This window comes from Pelobates fuscus, chromosome 5 (assembly GCF_036172605.1).
Source record: "Pelobates fuscus isolate aPelFus1 chromosome 5, aPelFus1.pri, whole genome shotgun sequence".
Classification (NCBI taxonomy): Eukaryota; Metazoa; Chordata; class Amphibia; order Anura; family Pelobatidae; genus Pelobates; species Pelobates fuscus.
In genome coordinates this window covers 84,470,022-84,490,199 of record NC_086321.1, presented here as the reverse complement: position 1 = coordinate 84,490,199, position 20,178 = coordinate 84,470,022, and the positions used below count along the sequence as shown (strand labels likewise).

Sequence of the window (20,178 nt, the reverse complement as noted above, 5' to 3'; positions counted from 1 at the left end):
TAGGGGGCCACTCTGATTGAAAAATGCCCGGGCCTAATATTTTTCCCAGTCCGGCCGTGCTTAGTGGTGGTTGACAAGAAACAATTTTGTTCAGTACCAGTCATGTGACTATAACATAAGGAAAAAGGAACATGCCAAGACTGAAAGAAGAGCTAGAAAGGATGTGGAAAGTGAAGGCAGTGGTTGGAAAAGGCAGGACTGAAAGACAGCACTAAGGCACTAATCCTAGCATGGAATGGAGTCTACCACAAAGAAGCCAGCATCTAGTAGCCGGATGCAAGATGTCCTGCACAAAGTAGCTGGATGTAAGATGTTAGCAGGAACAGCATACACCAGCAAAAGGGTAGTTGAGAATGATCTAAGATCCAGACAGACAAGCAAATGCTGGCCAACCTTGTGGTGGTAGACAAGGAAAAGAAGACTGCAGTCGTAGTGGATGTAGATACCCAGTGACTACAACAACAGGAAGAAGGAACATTAGAACGTGGAGAAATACCAACACCTGAATGAAGAAATAGAAAGGATGTTAGGGGGTGGCGGGCGGTGGCTTCAACAGATTCCAGGTGGGACATCTGAGATCACTGTCCAGAAGTGTACAGTTCTAGGAACAGCTACTGCGCAGAACCCTCAGACTCCCAGGACTCTGGTAGAGGACCCGAGAATGAGGAATAAACATACCACCCAGGAGGGGTAAAAAATGTTTTTTTTAAAATGTTTATATATATATATATATATATATATCAGCCCTTTTAAAGATTAGAAGATGTTTGTGACTCTGCATATTCTACATTGTCAAGTTAATAAACAATTGCTACTTAGAATACCTTAACCATTAGGTACCAAGGCTATTTAACACACTAGGACCAGATTCGTTTTGCTACTTTTATTTAACTGTAATTTCCTGATCTTTTATTTTATTGCTTATAATCATTATACACAAGTAGAGAAAATGTGTCTCAAAATAAATGTGCTTGTTGTGATTATGTTTATACTGGATTTGTTGAGCATGTTTATCCAAGTATAATTCACAATTTCATTAATGGAGGGCTAGTTGCTTCTGGGCCATATTTCTACTCTTCGTCATTCATGGTAATACAGGTTAACTTTTCTATAGAGAAAGCTTGGTTTATTATGGGAAGGTTAGGGCAGTGTCACTCTCAATTACGGCAAGTGACAGAAAGTTGAGTATGTTCCTTCAAGAGACACTCCAGGCTGCTAAACAAGGTACGTTTAAATGAAAGCTAATAAGCTGAAATACCTGTGGTTAGTTTATTTTCTTCCAATTCTGTGTAGTTTTCCTGCAGTGCTGTAAAATGTTTTGTTGTTTTCAGCAGTGTAACCCAGCCTCCTTAGCCACCCCCCTCTCACATGTCAACATGTTCCTGGTTCCCAGACTCTGAAATAAACATACCTTTTCCAGCCAATAAAAATAGAGGCATGTCTTCTGCAGTGTAAGGAATGCTCGCAGCACAGACTGCACCACAGAGACAAAGCTAGAGCCCATATTCACTCCTCTCCCTCCCTGTTTGTAATGCAAGTAAATTCTCCTGCAGCCTATGTCAGCCAACACCCCTACCCTCTGTTAACTCCTTTCCTACCTGTCCCTGTCAGCTAACCTCACTACCCAACTGTCCCTGTCACCCAACCTCACTACCCACTGTTAATTCCTTCCCTGCCAGTCCCTGTCAGCCAACCTCACTACCCAACTGTACTTGTCAGCCAACTTCACTACCCACTGTTAACTCCCTTCCCTGACAATCAATGTCTGCCAACCTCAGTACCCACTTGCCCTCCAGTCCCTGTTATTCAACCTCCCTAGATAGAGATATAGAGAGATTGATATATTACACAAAGCTCTATAGGTATTTATGAGTTTGCCTGTCTAAAACATATGACACTATATGATAAGGTGTGTGTGTGTGTGTGTGTGTGTGTCGTTGTGTGTGAGAGATGTGGTATGTAAGTTATAGTGTCTGAATGCTGTATTTGTAGTGTAACTTAGTTTGAGTACTTCTTGGGCAGGCATTGTGGGCATGTGTTAAATAGTGTTGTCGCGAACCCGAAATTTTCGGTTCGCGAACGGCGAACGCGAACTTCCGCAAATGTTCGCGAACCGGCGAACCGCGCGAACCGCCATTGACTTCAATGGGCAGGCGAATTTTAAAAACAACAGGGACTCTTTCTGGCCACAATAGTGATGGAAAAGTTGTTTCAAGGGGACTAACACCTGGACTGTGGCATGCCAGAGGGGGATCCATGGCAAAACTCCCATGGAAAATTGCACAGTTGATGCAGAGTCTGCTTTTAATCCATAAAGGGCAGAAATCACCTAACATTGACACCTGTCCTCAAAGCCCAGCCCTGATACTCACTGACACAGAGCAGAATAGAGACTGTTCCCTGTCCACAGAGACCATGATACACACTGACACAGAGCAGAATAGGGACTGTTACCCCTACATAGGGTCACTTGGCAGATATGGATTGACACCTGTCCTCAAAACCCCTGATACACACTGACACAGAGCAGAATAGGGACTGTTCCTCCTACATAGGGTCACTTGGCAGATATGGATTGACACCTGTCCTCAAAACCCCTGATACACACTGACACAGAGCAGAATAGGGACTGTTCCCCCTACATAGGGTCACTTGGCAGATATGGATTGACACCTGTCCTCAAAACCCCTGATACACACTGACACAGAGCAGAATAGGGACTGTTCCCCCTACATAGGGTCACTTGGCAGATATGGATTGACACCTGTCCTCAAAACCCCTGATACACGCTGACACAGAGCAGAATAGAGACTGTTCCCCCTACATAGGGTCACTTGGCAGATATGGATTGACACCTGTCCTCAAAACCCCTGATACACACTGACACAGAGCAGAATAGGGACTGTTCCCCCTACATAGGGTCACTTGGCAGATATGGATTGACACCTGTCCTCAAAACCCCTGATACACACTGACACAGAGCAGAATAGAGACTGTTCCCCCTACATAGGGTCACTTGGCAGATATGGATTGACACCTGTCCTCAAAACCCCTGATACACACTGACACAGAGCAGAATAGAGACTGCCCCCCCTACATAGGGTCACTTGGCAGATATGGATTGACACCTGTCCTCAAAACCCCTGATACACACTGACACAGAGCAGAATAGAGACTGTTCCCCCTACATAGGGTCACTTGGCAGATATGGATTGACACCTGTCCTCAAAACCCCTGATACACACTGACACAGAGCAGAATAGAGACTGTTCCCTGTCCACAGAGACCATGATACACACTGACACAGAGCAGAATAGAGACTGTTCACCGTCCACAGAGACCATGATACACACTGACACAGAGCAGAATAGGGACTGTTACCCCTACATAGGGTCACTTGGCAGATATGGATTGACACCTGTCCTCACAACCCCTGATACACACTGACACAGAGCAGAATAGAGACTGTTCCCTGTCCACAGAGACCATGATACACGCTGACACAGAGCAGAATAGAGACTGTTCACCGTCCACAGAGACCATGATACACACTGACACAGAGCAGAATAGGGACTGTTCCCTGTCCACAGACACCATGATACACACTGACACTGAGTATTGTATTGGTAGTTCATAAGGGCTTTACGCATTGTACATAATTAGAATTGAACATTAAAAACATGAACATTTACCAGAGTGCAGTACAAAGACATGAGGCAGATAATTGGTGGCATAAGGGCTTAGAAAGACAGGAATCAAAGGTGAGAAATGTCCTGCTACAACAATCTTACAATCCCTTTGTGGATGACTCAACATTCATTTGTGGGTAAGATCAGGCTGGCACAATTTATTTTAAAACTGCAAAACTGGGTACAATCATCAGTCCAGTCAACTATGAAAGTATTCTCAAAATCACAACAGTGCACAACATAATGAACAGACCCCTGTTTTTAGCTAGACAAATCCATCAAGAAACAAATCTCAAGTATTATTATGCCTGATAGTATATTTTAAAATCATTTGCAATACTTTTAAAACACCTAAAAATTATAAAACCTTTTCATTTCACTTTTAAATTAATTTGCTTCGAATTAAAAAAAAAAAAAAGAAGAAAAGAATATATTATGATTTTCTACTGTTAACTCCTAGATGAATCGATACACAATAACTAAGAAATAACAGAATAAATCAGAAAAAGGAATATAACAAAAGAAAGCTGAGTCAGCAAATTAATTTCTATGCAAACACTGACATTCATAATCGCACAAATAAAATATTATCCAGCACAGAAGCCCACTTTTAGATTGTAGAAGGTGGGATTTGGCATTATGTATCTAAAATGCAGAGCAACTGTAATGGAAGCACACACACACTCATATCAAACATTTAACCAAGAACAATTCTGCACACATTAGTGTGCACACATTAGTGGGCAAAGTTCTGAAAGTGGAGCAGTCACCATGGAAACCAGTGGCATGTTCCTGCTGAGTGATCCACTCTTAGAACGTTGCCGCAGACTCTCTATAGTTAGGCAGGTGGTAAATATCCACTGAGTGCCCTATGTAGTAAGAAATGGTGCCTTTGTTATAATACAGAGGATAGAGGAGCTGCCTGTATTACACAGGGGATATTATTTACTATACTATATATTATCCTAATTATTATATTAATTATTATCATTAAAGGAAAAATCCAGTGCCAGGAAAACTATCGGTTTTCCTGGCACTGGAGGTACCCTCTCCCTCCCACCCCCCAATACCCGGTTACTGAAGGGGTGAAAACCCCTTCAGTCACTTACCTGAGGCAGTGACGATGTCCCTCGTCGCTGTCTCCTCCTCCGCGCCGCTCCTCCTACTGTCTCCGTCGGCCAATGGGCGAGACTAATCCCGCCCACCGGCCGAGGAGACCTAATGCGCATGCGCGGCATTAGCGCTCCCCATAGGAAAGCATTGAAAAAGATTTTCAATGCATTCCTATGAGGAAATGAGCGACGCTGGAGGTCCTCACACAGCGTGAGGATGTCCAGCGACGCTCTAGCACAGATAATCTGTGCTATGAAGGAGGAAGTGACCTCTAGTGGCTGTCTAGTAGACAGCCACTAGAGGTGGAGCTAACCCTGCAAGGTAATTATTGCAGTTTATAAAAACTGCAATAATTACACTTGCAGGGTTAAGAGTAGTGGGAGTTGGCACCCAGACCACTCCAATGAGCAGAAGTGGTCTGGGTGCCTGGAGTGTCCCTATATTAATTGTTAATATGTTAATATTAACAATAATATTATGATAATATGTAATATGTTATAATCACAGTATAGTATTATAGTATAGTATTGACTCCTTGACTGACATCAAAATTGAAGATCTCAGCCAATCCGATGCTTTCCTATGGGAAAGCATTGTGATTGACTGAGATCATCAGTTTAGATTATGTAAGCCAATTGGGCGGATCCGGCGCTGGCGGACTTGTGCAGCTCTAGAAATTAGGTAAGTTTTTACTACATTGGGGGGGGGTGGGGGCTAAATAGTTAAACACGATAGGGTCAGGAATACACATTTGTGCTCCTGATACTGTAGTGTTCTTTTAATACACTGTTGAACTTTATTTCAACTTTATTTCAGTTTTAGGAGACATCAACAAGAATAACTAAGTAGTCAGCCACAAACCTTTTATCTATACCCAATGTTTGTGTATAGGTATTTTGTAGAATAATTTAATAACAAAAATAAGTTTGTGAATAGTGAGATTATGAGGTTTATTAAAGGACCACTCTAGGCACCCAGACCACTTCAGCTTAATGAAGTGGTCTGGGTGCCAGGTCCTTCTAGGGTTAACCCATTTTTTCAGAAACATAGCAGTTTCAGAGAAACTGCTATGTTTATGAATGGGTTAAGCCTTCCCCCTATGTCCTCTAGTGGCTGTCTCATTGACAGCCGCTAGAGGCGCTTGCGTGCTTCTCACTGTGATTTTCACAGTGAGAGCACGCCAGCGTCCATAGGAAAGCATTGTGAATGCTTTCCTATGTGACCGGCTGAATGCGCGCGCAGCTCTTGCCGCGCGTGCGCATTCAGCCGACGGGGAGGAGAAGAGGAGGATCGGAGGAGGAGAGCAGGAGGAGATCTCTCCGCCCAGCGCTGGAAAAAGGTAAGTTTTTACCCCTTTCCCCTTTCCAGAGCCGGGCGGGAGGGGGTCCCTGAGGGTGGGGGCACCCTCAGGGCACTCTAGTGCCAGGAAAACGAATATGCTTTCCTGGCACTAGAGTGGTCCTTTAATGTTTGCCTTAAAATATATAATTTATACAGTTAATTTTAATATCGGCTGCTTATTTTTTCTTTTTAGCGCGCGTGGCGCGGGGGGGGGGGGGGGGCTCATATTTGATTTTCGCCTAAGGCCTCAAAAAGTCTAGAGCCGCCTCTGATGTGAAGACATTATTATCATGCAGGTATTAGAAATAGCAGTATTAGGCAAAAGCGTTGGAGCGATAAAAATCTTGGGAGCCCAGTGTGAGTCACCTGTTTCAGCTTGGAAAGGTGCAGAGGGGGCAAGTCAGAGTTCGCTGTGTCGGTTGTATTAAACAGTGTCCTCAGAGCTGTCTTACGGTGTGAGTTCCCCTTCATCCAATACCCCTCGTGGGAAAAATTGTTAAATGTGCTTGTGGGTCCCGCCGGGGTAGTCCAGTTGCAAGGTCTCCCGTGCTGTGCCTGGTTGCCCATCTCCGTGGGAGCTTGTGATTATGACGCAGGTTAGTGGTGTGCTTGTCTGGGTCTTTATCAAGCTGCTGCACCGCAATGAGGGTCTGCTGCTCAACTGTTGCTTATCGGGGTTCGGTTTCATGTGGGATTTAGGTAGGTCCCGCAGGCCCCTTCGAGGTGGTGTCACCGCTTGGTGTGTTAGCTTAGAGGTAGACAGGAGATGTCTCCATCGTTGGTGCCTTCTTGTTCCCTTTACCTTCAATCGAGGTTCAGGTCGGTTGTGGTGGAGACGCGTGGGTCCCTCTCTGGGCAGGGTCATTTGCACTTTTGCCTGCCTCTCTCTATTTGCTATTTTCGCCCAAAAGGCGTTGAAGATTGCGTTCAGCCTTGTCAGCGTGTCAGTGCCGTTGGAGCCACATGGTGGCGTCTGCCATTTTGTGGGCCTGTATAGCTGAGGGTTGCTTCTGGGGCTCCGCCGTCTGTATCAGCCGTGGTCTCTGTGTCTGGCGGGGTTGGACTGCGATCACCCCCACCGGTCCTAAGGGGGGGGGGCGGGTAAGCTGTGGCTCGGTGCCCCCGGTGTAGAGGCGAGGAGAGCGGCCGCTTTCACCCAACCCCGTCCACCGTAGGCCACCGTGGGCCACCTCTGTTTCGTGCTTGCGGGAAACACCGGTGTCTGTTAGTAGTCGGGGTGCCTCTGACACGGGCAACGTATCCTGGCATCAGTTTAGGCTTCAGATCCATGACACTTTCCCTTTTAGTCAGCTATGGCTTCGGGAACTCCTCCGCCATGCGAACGCTCAGTTTGCAGGTCAGGCCCCGCCCCCCAACACAGGTACTTTTAAAAACCCTTACCTCAATAAGCACTTACCAAACTGGACATATTTTCATTAACGTCCCCACTGTGTCTTTAGATTCCTCTCTATGATATTCCTTTCTCAAGCTCAACCACACACTAGCTGGACAAGATACGTACATTCCAACATACTTTCTAGCAAATCATTACGCTTCTATTGCCCTGCATTCCTTAGGGATAGATCAACTGGCTGTTAAGAGTATTGGTGTGGGCCATGTCATTGTATATTTGTAATTCAGTCATGCAAGGCCTACACCCATCCTCATGCTGAGGTATTCATCCAACAGCGCAACTCATAGCTAGAGCCTTGCTCCTACCTCTCTAGGTTTTAGATAGGGCCTCACATGTCACGGCCACTTCTCTGAATCTCTTACTTGTCACTGAGGGGCCAACATTCCTGCCACATAGTTCGGTGGCCTCAGTCCCTCTGCCAATTTATAGCTAGAGCCTCTCAGAGTCACTTGGCACTTAGTAGGGCTTCACCTTTCCCTCATTTAGCTTCTTTTTCACCATTCGACACTATGTAAGCCGCCAGTTGTTATACTATCACCTACATGACTATCACATTTACTCTACATATAGATTTTGCACAACTCAGAACTAGTAAGATATTTCAATCCAGGCTCCCCAGCCAAACCCTCCACCCCACCTAGTCCATGCATTCCAGCCATAACCCAGGTTACCTCAGCCCCACTTCCTGGCGATCTTGTACCGTTCCACTTTTACCACTGAGCTCAGACATAAAGGAGTGCCATTTCGCTTTTTTGGCTCAGAAGATTGTGCTGTATTGACTCTGGTTTATAGCTCTGGGCTACCCTACCTTGTGTCAGCACCCAAGCTGGAAAACACAGAGAGCATGACAGGGATATAGGCCATGATGGCTCCCATCGTTTCATCTTTTGAATAATTGTTGACACTAGTGATGTTTAGAATTCCCTGACTTTGTACATTTTATCATCCCATGTAGTACCCTACATCATGCTCATTACTTCCATCAGCTCATTGTTACACTGACAGTTGCTATCCAGCAGATGTTTCCTCATCTAATGTTATTAGATATTATTAGTTATCTGTACAGTAAGGTCCCCGGTTAGTAGTTCAAAGCTAGGGAACACAGATGGTATATCTTGACTGTTCCGTATTCGTTCTCACCTTTTGTCACTAAGAGCCATCTCCCTCAATAATCACACTTCCCCTCCTCTAATTGAGTTAATTACAGGTGTCATTTCACTTCTACCAGGTATTAGAATTTGTTCTAAGCTCCAATCTATTAGTTAAGACTCATACAACTTAAGTACTATAAGTAGCTGAATCAAGTATTGGTTTCTTGCTGGGGCCTTTTATCAACCCGTTTATTTGCGGGTGAACCTACCATATTAGCCTAATCAATGGGAATCACAATTATTCCTGCGCAAGTTTATTATCGGCTCCTTGTTCTTTAAAGTTCCCAGCATTAGGTCATGGTATTTGGCCTATCTTAAGGGCCACAGAAGCAGCCTGACTAGGAAGATGCCATATTCCTCATCTTCAAGTTGCTCCCAGTGCATCAGTCCCAGTGGCATTTGCACGATATTTAGCGAACTGAGTATTCTACTTTGCCACCCATCTTATGTTTGGAGTGAAGAGATGCCCAAACTACTCAATATAGTTGCATAATCTATCTGTAGGCTCCTCCTGTATGTCAGTACTCAGTAATCTACATGAGGGTATTGATTATGAAACCAAATGCCATACCCTGAAGCAGATGTGTCTTTTGTATCTGGTACATCCTTTGGAACTCCGCTGTCTTGATCAACCTTTGGCCCCTACACCAATTTTAATTTCAGGAAATACATAAGACTTGAGATCATTGCAGTTCAGCAACCGTGCCGCATAAGTCCAGCATATCAGGGAAAGGGAAAATCCTTTCTGGGCAAAGATGCCTGTTTCCCATATAGATCTCAAGTCTCTCCTTGGTCTGCTGAACTTTAGCATGCACCTTACATAAGGGAGTACATTAATTTACCATCCACTCAACCTGCTCCCAGGTTCACCTGTCAACAATGTCAAAAATAGCGTTGTTACATTCAAAACATGCTTGAGCAGTCCTGTTCATGTCGCTAAACTTTCTATCCCACCAGAACAGGGAAACCATGTTCACTCCACCATTGTCTCTCATTTCTGGACTAATACAGCCACCTACACTGGATTGCAGCCAATTTTATAGTTAACTGGGTCTGTGACACATTTCCCATAGTGAAACCTACCCTGATTAGTAAATCAGCAGCATGGGAATTATTACCGGTCAGTCCCCCTCATTAACAATAATAGGGTTGATTAGCTGGCAGCATCACAGAAACTCTACTTTGTTCACGTACCTATACCAGGCTGTCACAACATAGCAACCGATGAGGTGACTCGATCACAATTTTTCTTATTCTTCTGAACTCTCTCTACGGTGGCCAAATGAGCTACTAAACCCCTACAGTCCAGAATTTAATTGCTGGCACACACAGCACTCTCTGCCAGGGCTCTGGCCATTTTCAATAAACTCACTATCGCATATGAAATCATCAAACCATTCGATTCCATGAAGGCATTCACATATTTTTTGCCATCTCAACCTTTAACTAGCTTTAACTAGCTTTAACACCTTAAAGTGACTCGAATACAACCGTTAACATTTTCAAGTCATGCTAAAAGAATACACGCTGCTCCTACTACCTCTAGTAATATCCCAGAATGTATAATCTAATGGGTGGGACAGTAGAGTCATCTGCATATGCCATACATATCCCTCAACCTGAGAGGGAATTAAGTCATGCATTTAAGTATTGGTTATATAATGTCAACACATATTTAGTGTTAAACTTTTTGCCCTCTTTTACAGGCCTACCCAAACGTTGATTCCGGCACACCACAACCGACTTACACCACCATTACTATAACTCTACTTATTGTATACGACCACAAATGAGAAGGCGAAGCCTGTAATTGTGCGAGGAGTTATCCGGCCTATAAATACACAGACCTCCCCTTCCTCTGGGTTGAGACTGCCTGGTTCAGCCCACCTACCTCTCCCTTTATTAAGCCATTCATCTTGGTGGGTCCTCTTTTACAGGCCTACGCGAACATTGGTTCCAGCACACCACAAATGAACAAAGAATGATACTTGTGGCTGGGGGTGTAGCCAGGGCTGTTCTGAAACTGTTTAAGTGACTTACTTATGACTTAATAATAACAATTTGTGCAACAAAAATGCAGTTTAGAACAAGAACAATGTATCTTATTTACACAGACTGATTTCTAAACATATTTATTGTCGTTTAAAGACCCATTACTGTATTAGTTCTACAGTACACACCAACAATACAGAGCTACTATACAGCCTGTTCCAAATTATTATGAAAATTATATTTTTCTCATTTACCTAAATAATTGATGTAAATACCAGTCAGCATAATTCTCATGTTATCAACTATTAAGATTACAATTCACATTTTATTAAACAAACCTCCTAATGATAACAGCATTTTTATTAAACATAAAAAACTTACAATGCACTGTTCCAAATTATTACACACAGTAAGTTTCAAAACACTTTATTGGTTGTAAAGAACTGAAAATTGTCATTTGTTGTGTTTGCAGCATATTTACTGAAATCAAAAGCTATTTCAATCAAACTTACAACAACATTCTAACTTTTTAAACATTTTAACAGGTCACGTTACATTTTAACATAGGACCCCTTACTTGATAGCAGCTTCACAAGTCTTGCATCCATTGAACTTGTGAGTTTTTGGACAGTTTCTGCTTGAATTTGTTTGCAAGATGTCAGAATAGCCTCCCAGAGCTGCTGTTTGGATGTAAACTGCACCCCATCCTCATAGATCTTTTGCTTGAGGATGCTCCAAAGGTTCTCAATAGGATTGAGGTCAGGGGAGGATGGAGGCCACACCATGACTTTCTCTCATTTTATCCCCATAGCAACCATTGGTGCAGAGGTATTCTTTGCAGCATGAGATGGTGCATTGTCATGCATGAAGATGATTTTATTACGGAAAACATAGTTCTTCCTTTTGTACCAGGGAAGAAAGTGGTCAGTCAGAAACTCCACATACTTCGCAGAGGTCATCTTTACACTTTCGGGGACCCTAAAGGGGCCAACCAGCTCTCTTCCCATGATTCCGGCCCAAAACATGACTCCACCACCGCTTTGCTGACGTCGCAGCCTTGTTGGAACAGGGTGGCTGTCCATCAACCATCCACTACTCCATCCATCTGGACCATCAATGGCTGCACGACACTCATCCGTGAACAGGACTGTTTGAAAATTAGTCTTCATGTATTTTTTTTTGCCCAATGCAGCCATTTCTGTTTGTGAGCATTGGTTAGTGGTGGCCGAATAGAAGGTTTATGCACAGTTGCAAGACTCTGGAGGACTATACACCTTGATGTCCGAAGGACTCCAGAAGGCACCAGCAGCTTCAAATATCTGTTTGCTGCTTTCTAATGTTATTTTAGCAGCGGCTCTCTTGATCCGATGCATGAATCTGGCAGAAATCTTCCTCAATGTGCCTTTATCTGCACAAACCCATCTGTGATCTGAATCAGCCACAAATCTCTTAATAGTGCGATGATCACGCTTACGTTTTTGTGAAATATCTGTTTTCATACCTCGTCCAAAGCATTGAACTATTTCACTCTTTTTGGCAGCAGAGAGATCCTTTTTCTTCCCCATATTGCATGAAAGGCCAAAATAGGGATTGTCCCTCCTAAATAGGGAACGTTGGGATATATGGCACTGTCGTGAGTTATGTGTGTATGTTTGTTATGCAAGTGTGAGAGCTGTTGATTAGGTATGTTTATTTCATTAATTTGGTATGTTTAAGAGTTACAGCTAATATGGTGTAAGCGTATATGACTGATTAAAACATTGTATAGGGCTCTTAAATTCCAGTGATATTTTTAAGCTGTGATGAACCAGCAGCGTGATTCCCAAAAATGAGAATTGCTGGGAATTAAAAGTTAATTTTACATTTAAAGTAAAATAGGAAAACTGAGAAAAACAATTGACTTGGATAATTTTTCTGGTTTGGCTATTCAACCCTAAACTGTGTTATTTACTTTTTAAATTTCACTTTGAGTTCATGGCAATTCGAAATTGTACGTTCACTTAAACATAGATTATGGACTTAAAGGGACTCTCCAGTTTCAGGAAAACAATCCGTTTTCCTGGCACTGCAGGTCCCCTCTACCTCCCACCACCCATCCTGGTTGCTGAAGGGGTGAAAACCCCTTCAGTGACTTACCTGAGACCTGGTTTCGGGTTGCCGCCGCTTCTCCCCTTCCTCACGTCAGCCGGCGGGGAGACTCTTATGTTCATGCCCTGGCAGCAAGCATCCCTTGCACACATTTGTGCCAGCACAAATGCTAGCAAATGTATGTTCTATTGCTCCGCGTTACTGTGTTACTCACCCAGTAGGTGTTTCTCACACTCACTGGGGAAGTATGGGATGCACAAAGTATGGGAAGTATGAAGTAAAGCAGTAAAGCTAGCATGTTAGCAGACCTCCCAACATTGGCCTTACAGAATCAGTACGGAGAGTAAAGGGGACAGGTCAGTGAGGCAATCTGACGCAATCCAGTCACTGGCTCTCCCCATTAGGGGCATACCCACCAAACAGGGGAGCGTGCCCACCCACATTACTAGCAGGTCAGCCTGCCAATCATTTTAGCCAGTCCATTGAGGGCAGACTCTGTAGGGAGCACTGTTACTATGCTCCCTGCTTGGTCCTCCTGCCATAAACATAGCACAAGCACTTCTGTGATGCGCCAATGCTATGATTTTTGGAGGACATCCGAGGACTAAGTCAGGATGGTGGGACTGTCCTTCCAAAATCAGGACAGGTGGGAGGCATGTGTTACCATCAACATGGAGGATTACTCTCCTTGGGCTAGGGTACCTAAGCAGACTCAATCAATCCACACTCACAAACCCCATATATAATCACTCAGATAACTCCTCACAATCACACTCAGCCAACCAGACACATACATACAATAACACTCAGCCACTGCACATATCCCACTCAGGTATATTACTTAGGGGGGGAGCAAGGAAGAGCGATGAGGCGGGCCCTTCTTTGCTTCTTGCACTGTGGTCTTGTGGTTCCTAGTTATGCCCCTAAAGTTATTAGTTATGCTAATATATTCTTGTTTTAATATTTGACAGCTTCATTTTATGGAGAAAGTTATATTGAGTTAAAAACCGAAGAATCGTTCTCCACATCATCTCTTCAACTTCGATTCCGTACAAGCAAGCCAAATGGACTACTCTTCCTCGCAGCTGGGAAGAATGACTACTGCTTACTACAGCTATACAACGGACATGTTCAGGTATTATTTGAAAGTTATTGCTTTACTTTAAAGATTAAACAAAATCCATGTTATTTGAACTTTGATTTTGATTTATCCATTCTGATCAAGTGCTTTCTCCCCCGCCCACCCCCCCCACTACCACTTACCCCTCACATGTCAAAGGATTCATGATTAGATTTCTCTTACATTTTGGGCATAAACTTTTCATTTTGGTGAAACCTGTACTTTTAGGATTTTTGCTATTGCGGGATGAGGGTCGCATTCACCCTTTAGATGTAATTATTACAATTACAAACTCCTTTAGAAAGTGTATGGTATTTGCCACTAAAATACCTGCTTTATCTTTCGTTTTAAAATATAATTATACTTTTCTTTATTTTAAACTAATCTTTTGTAGGTGGGTGTGGAGGCAGTAGACACACAAACACATAGTGGAAACCATTGTGCAATAGTCACTATTCCCTCCAATGGATTGTATGCTAGTAGATCAACAATGCTAGTAGCAGCTTAATGTAATTGTCAAAATCTAATTTAACGTAAAAATTACTGAATCATCAAGACCCCAATAGTACCACAGGGAATCAACAAACTATTCCCTCTTTTTGAAAGAAAAAAAAATGCGTGGCAATCACAAGAAGTCTCTAGTAACCAGCTATAATTTTTTCCTTTTTTCTCTATGGAAATACAGTCCAAATATTTTAAAATAACATATTCTTAACAATGCAAAAATCTAAAAGTTTAAAAAAAAAAAAAAAAAAAAGGATTGTTTGGTTTACTTGTTAATTTAATGCAGCAAATGCATCAATACATCTCACCTATAACATGTTTTTGTTTTTTTTTAATTTTGCTAGTTTTACCACTATTGTTGTTTTTTTTTTTTTTTTACTTCATTGTACTAACAGAACCGCCCATGAAGATTGGTTCTGAGTAAGTTGGCTCCCTCATCTATAATAGCCATGCATAGGATAGAGCATTCAAACACAATCATCTTGATAAAAAGATCAAAATAAAGTTGATTAACTGTGCAGTCCCTTTAATTGTTATTAAAGTGGCTTGTACTACCACCTAGTGATTGAAATGAGAAATTAGGAATTCATGTATGACAGTAGTACATTTCTATGAAGTAGTGGAAACGTGCATCCACATAGTGTTACATTGTTGCAAGCTACAAAATCACAATTTCAGAGATCTTGGTTTTTATTCGGGATGTGCATGGGCAAAAAATTTGGTTCGGTTTGGCATTCGGGACTTTGGAAATTCCCTAACCCTAACCCCAACTCTAATCCTACTAGTGTTGGGGTAAAGGGTAGGATTAGGGGGTGGGGTAAGGGGTAGGGTTAGATTCCTGTCATCATTCCCTTCATTTTCCCTCCCTCTCCTGTTTTGCCACTTTTCAGAAAGCCGGAGCACTTCAGCAATTCGAAGCAAGAAGCATCCGAATGTCCAAATTGCAGAAATTCGTCCGAATTTTAATTCGGGCAAAAACTAATTGCACATGTCTAGTTTTTATCTTGCCTGATGACAGTCAAGTTATTTTCATCTGGACTTTTCCACAACAACCTAATCTTTATTTTCTTACTTGTATCAAGGATTAGTAGACAGAGCCCAATGTGCGTTAGCAGGCTAAAACAGAAATCAAGGCAAGGTACTGGCAGAGAAAAAACAACGGCATAGTCAGGATAGCGAGAGGTCAGGCAGCAATGGTTCAGAAATTGATAACTGGATAAATACCAGTAAGATACGTGTAATCAATGGGAGCAAAAAAAGGCAACTTAACTGAACAAGGAGAGCAGTCTACTTATAGGGAGAAAAAAGTACGCCTCCCCACGTCCTGCTCACATTAACAAAACACGTCCTGAGACAAGAACTCCCCTTTTAGAGAATCTCGACCGAACCAGGATTCGCCGATACTCCACGGCCTGGCATCCTGCAGAAAGAGAAGATGGACGCAGCGTGGGAGCTAGAGGTAAGTGCGGGCCTGAACAGGAGCCTGACAATTTGACATAATTTTTTTTTCTCATTCTGTGTCTGTGCACTGTTGCCTGTAAAACACAATTTTAAACAGCAATTTATACATATTCATAAACCATTATTATGTTTTTCACCTTTCAGGTAAAAATGAAGCTTGGGAAAAATGAACACATCATCCTCCTTGACCAGACACCTCGACTCGATGACTTGGAATGGCACTTCATTACATTAAATCATAAAAATGCTGATGTTGTTCTTAATGTTGATACAAATTACAAATCAAGTATAAAAATTTCTGGAGGATCTTATAAAATCAATGTTCAACATGGACTTTATGTTGGTGGTATTGGTGACCTCAATGCCCCATACAAAAATCAAGTTCATGGTTACTTCAGAGGATGCTTGGATGATGTTGTATTCAATGAGCATAAATTACTTTCCTCTCTGAGACCATACCCTGGTTTGAAAAGTGTCTATGAAGTATCCCTCGGTTGCAGCGATGAGTTCTTAATCACTGAAGATGACCCTATCAATTTTTTCAGCTCCAAGTCATACATAGCTTTTCCCTCTTGGAATGTTGGTGAAGGAGGAATCTGGGAATGCTTACTGCAGACCTCCATTGGAAGAGGGTTACTGCTTTATCATACAGGAAAAAATGGGTATTTTGTTTCATTGGAAGTTCAAGACTGGATAGTAAAAGCTCGTATAGGAAAAGGGAAAAATGCAGTCCACCTTTCCTCTATCAAAACCATTACAGAGAACAAGTGGCATTCACTTAAACTTAAGATCACAGAGAACCATCTGCATCTGACAGTAGACCAAGAATCTGCAAAGGCATTGCTTGCTTCTCCCTTAAACACTAATCAGTTGAATGGATCATTGTATGTTGGTGGTGTAGATGATGCTTCACGTCCTCATATAATTAGCTTAGGTCTACCTGCAGTTTCTGGCAAGCATGCAAAAGGTGGTTCATTTAAAGGCTGCATGAAAAACATAAGAATAAATTCTGTGAAGTATGGACTGAAACATGTGCTGTCTAGTAAAGATATCTCTCCTGGCTGCAAAACTGAAATAATGCAAGTCTTGGAAACCAAAACCGTATCTATTACAACTGTTGCTCCAACTACCAGTTTAGTTACTACTCCTTCTGTGGCCAAACATAATGTTAAAGACCGATTCCTCATTTTGAATAATTTAATCGTACAGGAGGGAGGAAGAGCTGCTCTACTGTCTAAACATATCAAACTCCAACTGGATTTTAAAAAGCTGGGGCTCCGTCAGTCTCAAATTGTATTTCGTATAGTGGAACATCCACTGCATGGACAGCTCAAAATGGACATCCCATCCCAACAAGAGAAGGATATGTTCACAATGTTAGATTTATGGCATGGGCGAATTACCTATATTCATGATAGTTCTGAGGGGACAGGGGATCATTTTAGTTTTTCTATTTCCACTACAAGCAAGAATGAAATGCCCTCATACTTGCAAGGTTCAGAACTATATATTTCCAATATTACTGTCACCCCAGTAAACGATGCTCCTGAACTCATCCTTCCAGAAGGCAATCTTTTTGTGTTACTGGAATACTCAAAGAAGCCCCTCACCGCTAATCTTCTTAAAATTATAGATGTAGATACAGAGCCACAGAACTTAACGTTAGTGGTTCTTGGTAACCTCAACCTAGATGCTGGATTTTTAGAAAACGTGAAAAATCCTGGAAATGCAGTTACCACATTTTCTTATTTTGATTTGCTTGAAGGGAATGTATTTTATGTTCATCGTGGGGTGAAGAACTCTAGATTAGTGCTGAGAGTAGTTGATGGAGACAAGGTGAGTAATACAATAGTACTCAGAATTTTAGCTGTTCCTCTTGAATTTAATGTAGTGAACAACACTGGCATTGAAGTAATGCAAGGTGAAAGTTCTTTAATACAGACCAGCAAATTAGCGGTGGAAATAAATGCTGTGAATCAAGAGATTGAAATTAGATATGAAATAACTGAAATGCCAAAGTTTGGTGAAATCCAAAGAAAAAGTTCTGGAAATGAGTGGAAGGTCGCGGTCTCATTTACCCAACGTTCTCTTGAACGTGAGCGAATAAGATATCTTAGCACCTATAAAGAAGTACAAGAAACCAATGTGGTTGAATACTTTAAATGTAAAGTCAACATTGGAAATAAATCAAGTGAAGAATTTACATTTCCTATTCGTGTTTCATGGATTAATTTTACATTAGTCAGAAATACCCCTTTAAAAATTGAGAGTACCAAAAAGGCATCTCTTAGTACAGAAAACCTATATGTTATTCTACATGGGATAACAATACCAGAAAAAGACATTTGTTTTAAAGTATTGTCCCTGCCAAAAAAAGGAAATTTGCTGGTTAATAATAAGATTTTAAAGAAAAATGCAAAATTCTCCCAGGTAGATATCACAAATGGAAAATTGGAATATGAACTGTTTGATCGACCTAATCAAGACTCCCAGGATTTGTTTAGTTTTGCATTATTCACGAAACATGCAGAGTCAAAACCTCATAATTTTATAATTCTCCTGAAAGCTGACATGAACGCAATTATTGTCACTAACACAGGTTTGACTTTACCAGAAGGGGATGCAAAACTCATAACCAGACAGCTGCTTTTTGTGCAAACTTTGAATAATAAAACCTTCAACTACAAGATTTCGAAAAGCCCCCAACATGGCAGTCTCAAATTAATGAATTTTTCAGACTCCCAACTGAGCAACAGTAACATCACAGAATTTTCAAGCCAAGATATTGTAGGTGAACGTTTAATGTATGTCCACGATGATTCTGAAACAACGTTTGATACATTTACACTCATAGCATCTTCTGTAGAGTCTGATGAGAGAATTGTTGATGAAGATGCAGTTTCTTTGCAGGCAGAAATTGTCTTTAATATATCCATAGAACTGAAAAATGATGAAAAACCTGTCCGTGTGGTTGATAAACTCTTTCACGTTGTTCGGAATGGACAGAGGCTAGTCACATTGGATGATTTGCGTTACCATGACCCTGATACAGATTTTGATGACAAAGAGTTATTATATACAAGACGTGGTATTCCCAATGGAGACTTGGTATCCGCTGATGATTCTTCTAAAAAACTTTACGAGTTTACCCAAGAGAACTTGGAAAAAAAACAAGTCCTTTACATACACCATGGAAGTGATTATGGGCGTTTTGTCTTGTTTATTACTGATAAAAAACATTACACCTCATCACTACTAGAAGTTAGTGCATCAGAACCATTCATTAAAGTAGTAAACAATACTGGTCTACTGGTGCAGAAGGGGAAGGAGATTATATTGACAACATCTAACTTCAGTTGTGTGACAAACCTTTACATTTCAGGAGATGAAGAGATTGTATATCATGTAATTTTGCCACCAAAATATGGACAGATTCGTGTACAGAATCGTTCAGCCAATTCTTTTAATCATCAAGACCTAAAGTTGGGTCAAGTAGTTTATAAACATGATGACCGCAATAATCTAATGGACACTTTTAATTTGACAGTAAAAGTCAAGTCTATAGTTCTGAATGTTGAGATTAAAGTTCGTGTGTATTTAGAAAGCCATCAAAGATTGCCAAAAGTTTTGCACCTGAACGGTCTTCTAGTAGAAGAAGGAAAGCCAGTTAAAATTGACAAAGAACATTTGCAGGTGAGATTGTAAAAATAAAATATACTTTTTACTTGGGGAACATAATTCTATTAATGGTAATTGATGGATTTTCAAGCAGATTGATTTTGTAAAATGAAATTAAACATCAAAGGAAATAACAAAATATATTTCTTGATTGAAGTCCATATAGTGAGGGAAAAAAAGTATTTGATGCCCTGCTGATTTTGAATGTTTGTCCTCTGACAAAGAAATGATCAGTCTATAATTTTAATAGTAGGTGTATTTTAGCAAAAAAGTTATAAATTGATTTGCATGCTGTCAATGAGTGAAATAAGTATTTGATCCCCTATCAATCAGCAAGATTTATGGCTCCCAGGTGTCTTTTATACAGGTAATGAGCTGAGATTAGGAGCACTCTCTTAAAGGGAGTGCTCCTAATCTCAGCTCATTACCTGTATAAAAGACACCTGTCCACAGAAGCAATCAATCAGATTCCAAACTCTCCACCATGGCCAAGACCAAAGAGCTGTCCAAGGATGTCAGGGACAAGATTGTAGACCTACACAAGGCTGGAATGGGCTATAAGATCATCACCAAGCAGCTTGGTGAGAAGGTGACAATAGTTGGTGCGATTATTCGCAAATGGAAGAA

General features: G+C 41.6%; 1 protein-coding gene across 1 annotated transcript in view; it reads left to right on the top strand.

Annotated features, from left to right (window-relative positions):
• The first annotated feature begins 235 nt into the window (after positions 1-235).
• Positions 236-20,178, top strand: part of LOC134612012 (chondroitin sulfate proteoglycan 4-like) — a 70,196-nt gene continuing 50,253 nt past the window's right edge. The window contains exons 1-3 of the mRNA XM_063456396.1: positions 236-305; positions 13,760-13,923; positions 16,018-19,566. Coding sequence (XP_063312466.1) covers positions 236-305; positions 13,760-13,923; positions 16,018-19,566 — 3,783 coding nt within the window. The remainder of the gene's footprint in view (positions 306-13,759; positions 13,924-16,017; positions 19,567-20,178) is intronic.